Source organism: Bombina bombina, chromosome 6 (genome assembly GCF_027579735.1).
Source record: "Bombina bombina isolate aBomBom1 chromosome 6, aBomBom1.pri, whole genome shotgun sequence".
Lineage (NCBI taxonomy): Eukaryota > Metazoa > Chordata > Amphibia > Anura > Bombinatoridae > Bombina > Bombina bombina.
Genome location: NC_069504.1, coordinates 171476632 through 171482631, shown reverse-complemented (window position 1 = coordinate 171482631; position 6000 = coordinate 171476632). Strand labels below are relative to the sequence as shown.

The 6000-nt window shown below is 37.2% G+C and overlaps 1 protein-coding gene across 1 annotated transcript in view; it reads left to right on the top strand.

The window, feature by feature from the left end:
- The first annotated feature begins 977 nt into the window (after positions 1-977).
- The window catches only part of ING3 (inhibitor of growth family member 3), a 43978-nt gene continuing 38955 nt past the window's right edge, over positions 978-6000 (top strand). Inside the window, exons 1-2 of the mRNA XM_053716679.1 lie at positions 978-1129; positions 1259-1330. Coding sequence (XP_053572654.1) covers positions 1102-1129; positions 1259-1330 — 100 coding nt within the window. The 5' untranslated portion in view covers positions 978-1101. The remainder of the gene's footprint in view (positions 1130-1258; positions 1331-6000) is intronic.

Genomic DNA, 6000 nt, shown 5'->3' with positions numbered 1-6000 from the left:
GATTAGGGGTTAATACATTTAAAAGGCTATGTGGGCTATGGCGGTTTAGGGGTTAATACATTTATTATTAGTAGTGAGAGGGGGGATTGTGGATATAGGGGTTTTTACGTGTCTGGCTTATTTTTGGGAGGCAGGTTAGACTTTTACGGGAGATTTGTTATTTTCTTTACTTTTCTTAGGCGTAAGTCACTAGCGACTCCAGAAATTTGTAGTTACGCTCATTTCTGGACATCGCTAGTTTATCCGACTTACAGCACTTTATGAACTGCCGGCGCCATATATGTAATACCCCGATGTGCAAGGTGAAATTACGGGTGGTGCAGGTTCTCACGCTTGCGCCGAAACCTGCGCCGTATATGTGATTGCGCCCAATGTGTATTAAAATGTATAAATAAAACAGGTTAAAATATGATTTGCATGAATAATGGCTGTTAAAACTGTTTAAAATATATAAAAACTAAAACTAACAGGAAATGCTTGTTTGTGCACAACTGTTCATTATTGGCTGATATGAGCCAATGCTGTTTGACAGTAACTCAGCTATACAGAAATGAAAGTTTGTTTCATTCTTAAAAAGAAAAAAGTATTGTAATACATTTAAAAACGTCATTTTACACGAAGCAATAAATTAAAAAAAATAACTATGATCTCGGTCTCTGGATTATTAACTGTTATGCAATTGCCACCCTGATGCCACAATCATGTGTACTCCTTCCCATCAATTGAAATGCTGGTCATTTTATATCGTTTATTTTATATGATAACTTAGTAAAATGTATAAGAAATGCGCAGGCTTATCTACACTACTCGAACTAAACCCAATACAGAAGCACTAAAACTAAAGCCTATCGCTTCTTGATGTATTGTGGGATACAACAACAAGCAACGCAAAACCAACTGTAGACATAGGAGGAACTACCTTCCCCACCATGCCTCGGGAAACTTTAGTTAACAGTGACGTCAGATGGTGTCGCGTCCAACCAGTGGCAGCGAAGCCCCACCCGAGCTCCCTCACAGTGTTTTGTTGCTGTGGTCTCGGCGCCATTTTGTCCCGGAGACACAAACCGTCGCTGTCAACCCTTCGGTACCAATTGAGTCAAGATGCTGTACCTGGAGGATTACCTGGAGAGTGAGTGTATTAGCCATGTGCTTTAGCCGTGTAAATGGGCTCTCTGTGCATCTTGGCTTTGTGGGTTCCCTATGGTGCAGTGGCACCGCCTAATAACCGCCCTCTCTCCCCCCTCCTATCTCCTAACAGTGATAGAACAGCTTCCCATGGATCTCCGCGACAGATTCACGGAAATGAGGGAGATGGACTTGCAGGTGCAGAGTACGTGAATACTTCCCGGCTTACTATCATCACAGAACCCAATTGGAAAAGTTTTAACAAAGAAATAAAGCATTTAATGTGTGGCATGCAAGCCTAGGGACTGAGGGGATAGTAATATTGATGGGGGATAGTCGGCCATTGATGTAATACCAAATATTGTACAGCAGGTGGCATTTTCATTAGCGCTAACTGTGCATAGCATTATCTATTAATGAGGACAAGGTGTGCCCATCTGACGTGTGTATTGTAAACAATGAACAGTTTGTTGCAGAAAAAAAAGTTAATTTTGAGCAAACTATTGAAACTAGTTTTAAGAATACATTTTAAAATATTCTTAAAAGTCTTGCTGGTGTATTTAAATTGACACAAAAGTAAAGCTTGGAAGTCTAAAAGGATATACAATTGCATTCATGAAATGCTCTAATTCATAGATCATTTTATTTCACTACAGAGTGCTTAAAGGGATTAAAAATTTTTTATTATTATTTGGATAGAACTTACAATTCTAAACAACTTTTCAATTTACTTCTATTATAATATTTGCTTCATTATCTTATTATTCTTTGCTGAAGGATCAGCTTTGCACTGCTGGCAGCCAGCTGAACACATCTAGCTGGCCAATCACAAGAGACATATATGTGCAGGCACTGATCAGCAGCTAGCTCCCACTAGTGTATGATATGTGCGTATTCTTTTTTTTTTTTTAGCAAGGGATACAGAGATAACAAAGCACATTTAAAAATAGAAGTTAATTTAAAAGTGTCTTAAAATTATATGATCTACCTCAATCATGCAAGTTTAATTTTGACCTTCCTATCCCAAAAGTAGCCAGCGATTGGCAAGTATGCTCATGTGCACAAGCTAAACACACACGTTTGGTGCATACCCACTCTGCACTATGGAGATCATACATGAGGTGCAATGTTTGAGCTTAAACAAGGAGGCTAAAAGTAGCCTTCTAAAAACTAATTTCATAGCTTAACCCCTTGAGTGCTAACGATGGCTCAGAGCCGTCGCTAGCACTCTCCCACCTTGAGGGAGATCTGGGGGCTCCCTACCCCGGCGATCGAGCCTGCATAGTGACAGGCACCCCCGGGGCTTCACGTTATGCGTGATGACGTCACCGTGCAACTTTATACTTAAATGGACACTGAACCTAAATTTTTTCTTTTGTAATTCAGAAAGAGCATGCAATTTTAAGCAACTTTCTCATTTACTCCTATTATCAATTTTTCTTCGTTCTCTTGCTATCATTATTTGAAAAAGAAGGCATCTAAGCTTTTTTTTGGTTTTAGTACTCTGGACAGCACTTTTATTGGTGGATGAATTTATCCACCAATCAGCAAGGACAACCCAGGTTGTTCACCAAAAGTGGGCCGGCATCTAAACTTACATTCTTGCATTTCAAATAAAGATACCAAGAGAATGAAGTAAATTCGAAATTTGCTTAAAATTTCATGTTCAATCTGAATCACGAAATAAAATTTTTGGGTACAGTGTCCCATTAACAATGTTAAGTATAGGAGCAGGGGACATGCCTGTATCTCAGGCATCTAAGCAGCTACAGACCCCCAAGACCCACCGTTGGAAATGTAATCGCCTAACCTTTCCAACAGTATAAGTCTTATACTGTATAAGTCTTAAAATAAATAAAAAAAACCTTAAAAAAAAAAAAGCTTAGCACCCAGGTGGGAAAGTGCTGAGCACTCAAAAGTTTTAATTAAAATTGTATGCTGAGGAACCTAGATGTCCATTTAACATTGAAAAGATAAAAAAGGAAACTGGCAGTGTTCTCCCAGGGCCCTTTTAGTGGGCACACCACCTGGCTGATTTTATTGACCACCGGACTAAAAATGGCTTTACACAGATTTTAGTTTGTTGCACTTTTACATGAAGATATTTGGCTCTGAACATCTCTAGTATTTAATGATCCTTTAACCCCTTAATGACACGGACGTACTCTGTACTTTGCATGTCATAAGGATTTTTTGGGCCTGTAATAGCTCGGGTCTCTCCAAAAGATTTGAAACATGCTATTACAAAATGCTTCCCGGAGGCATTGTGCTGTTGACAATAGCCACACTATTTAACCTCTTCTATTGTAAACAATGTTAAAGGTTTAAAGATCTGCAATTTTCTGCTGCTGGCCCCAGTATACAAGATATAATCCAGAAGTTACCCATTTAGCAAATTATCTGTTTAACCCCTTAGTGGGGGGGGGGGGGGGCACACATAGATTGTGTGATCTTTAATAAGTAGAGCCCCATAATCCTCCTTTACCAATTTGCCTTCCCTTTATCATCTATTGCACACCACATATAATGCTGCAGACTTTGAAAATGCATTAGAGCATTTTACTATCACACTTCTATCCCTTTTAGTTTTGAGATTGATATTCTCTTATGAACAGATGTGGGATGCATTCATTTTGCAGATTTTAAATTCAGAGCACCCATTTTGAAATTAAAGGAACATACTAGTCAAAAACTTCTATGATTCAGATAGGGTATGTCATTTTAAACAACTTTCCAATTTACTTTTATCATCAATTTTACTTTTTTCTTTTGGTATTCTTAGTTGAAAGATAAACCTAGGTAGGCACATATGTTAATTTCTTAGCCCTTGAAGACCGCCTCTTATCTAAATGCATTTTGACAGTTTTTCACAACTAGAGGGTGTTAGTTCATGTGTACCATATAGTTAACATCATTCTCACGCATGTGGAGTTACCTGGGAGTCAGCACTGTTTGGCTAACATGCTAAGTCTGTCAAAATAATTGAAATAAGGAGGTAGTTTGCAGAGGCTTAGATACAGGTTATCACAGAGGTAAAAAGTGTATTAATATAACAGTGTTGGTTATGCAAAACTAGGGAATTTGTAATAAAGGAATTATCTCGGGTTTTTTTGCAATACAAATTCAGGTGTAGACTGTCCCTTTAACTTTACTAGTGGCACTTTACACTCGCCTAAAATGTACATCCGTGACTTACTGAAATATTGCTTTGGAATAAACTGCTGGCATAAATCCATCCTGCCAATACTCAAGTAAATCGCAGGTATCTGCATTTTATATTTATTTTAAATAAAAAACATCTTTGCAACCATATTTTGTGAACATGTTTGTATTGGGTGCTGCAGTGTATCACTGTGCCTTATAACATCCCCATTTAAAGGGGCACTGAACCCAAATTTTTTTCTTTCATGATTCAGATAGAGCATGCAATTTTAAGCAACTTTCTAATTTACACCTATTATCAAATTTTCTTCATTCTCTTGGTATCTTTATTAGAAATGCAAGAATGTAAGTTTAGATGCCGGCCTATTTTTGGTGAACAACCTGGGTTGTTCTTGCTGATTGGTGGATAAATTCATCCACCAATGAACAATTGCTTTCCAGAATTCTGAACCTAACAAATAGCTTAGATGCCTTCTTTTTCAAATAAAGATAACGAGAGAATGAAGAAAAATTAATAATAGGAGTAAATTAGAAAGTAGCTTAAAAGTGCATGCTCTATCTTAATCACGAAAGAAAAAAATTGGGTTCAGTGTCCCTTTTAAGTTTGTTAGTTTAAAATAAATGTTATCTAATGCTTTCACTTTTCCTCTATGCACGGAGTGTGCAGCAATGACCTGTCAAATCTGAAGCAGTCGGAAAGCTGACTTGTGACAGTGTAAAAGCTCATAGGCTGTGCTTTAACTGCATTGGCACGAGCAGGGGGCAGGAAATGGTCCTTTATTTTTTTTTTTAACTGGAACTATTTTTAAATGTATCACAGTTCAGTGTTCTCCACAGAAAAATGTGCCAGCTGGGTGGCATGAAGTAGCCGGGTGGGAGCAGTGCAATACTTTGTAATATAACATTTTATGTAATTTCTAAATGTTACTTTAAGGGACAGTCTAGTAAAAATAAAATTGTATGCCCTGCCGTATCTGAACAAACTTTCCACATTACTTTTATTATTAAATTTGCTTTCTTTTCTTGGTATTCTTTGTTGAAAGCTAAGCCTAGTAGGTAGGCTTATGCTATTTTTTAAGCCCTTGAAGGCTGCTTCTCATCTCTGTGCTTTTTGAGTTATTTTACAGCTATACAGTGCTAGTTCATGTTTGCTATATAGATAACATTGAGATCACCCCTTAATGAGTTAGTTAGGAGCCAGCACTGGCTAAAATGCATGTCTGTGAAATAAGAGCAGTCTGCAGAGGCCTAGATACAAGGTAATCACACAGGTAAAAAGTATATTAATATAACTGTTGGTTATGCAAAACTGGGGAATGGATAATATAGGGATTATCTAATTTTTTATTTTATTTTTAAACAATTCTGGAGTATACTGTCCCTTTTAAGCTATCCAATGCACAAGTGAATTGGATAATTTAACATAAATTGATTAAATGATAATTTGTGCAACAAACATTAAGAGCATTTTTATATGAACTAATTTTATCATATTAGCTTACTTTTTAGTCCGGTGGTCCATAAAATCAGCCGGGTGGCCACTAAAAAGGCCCTGGGGAGAACACTGGCTGTTTCCTTTTTTAATCTTTTCATTATTAAATGGACATTTTTAGGTTCCTCGGCACACAATTTTAATACATCAAAATATGAAGTTTTTTAAAGGCTTCTTTTAGCATCCTTGTTTAAAGGGACAGTCTACTCCCAGAATTTTTG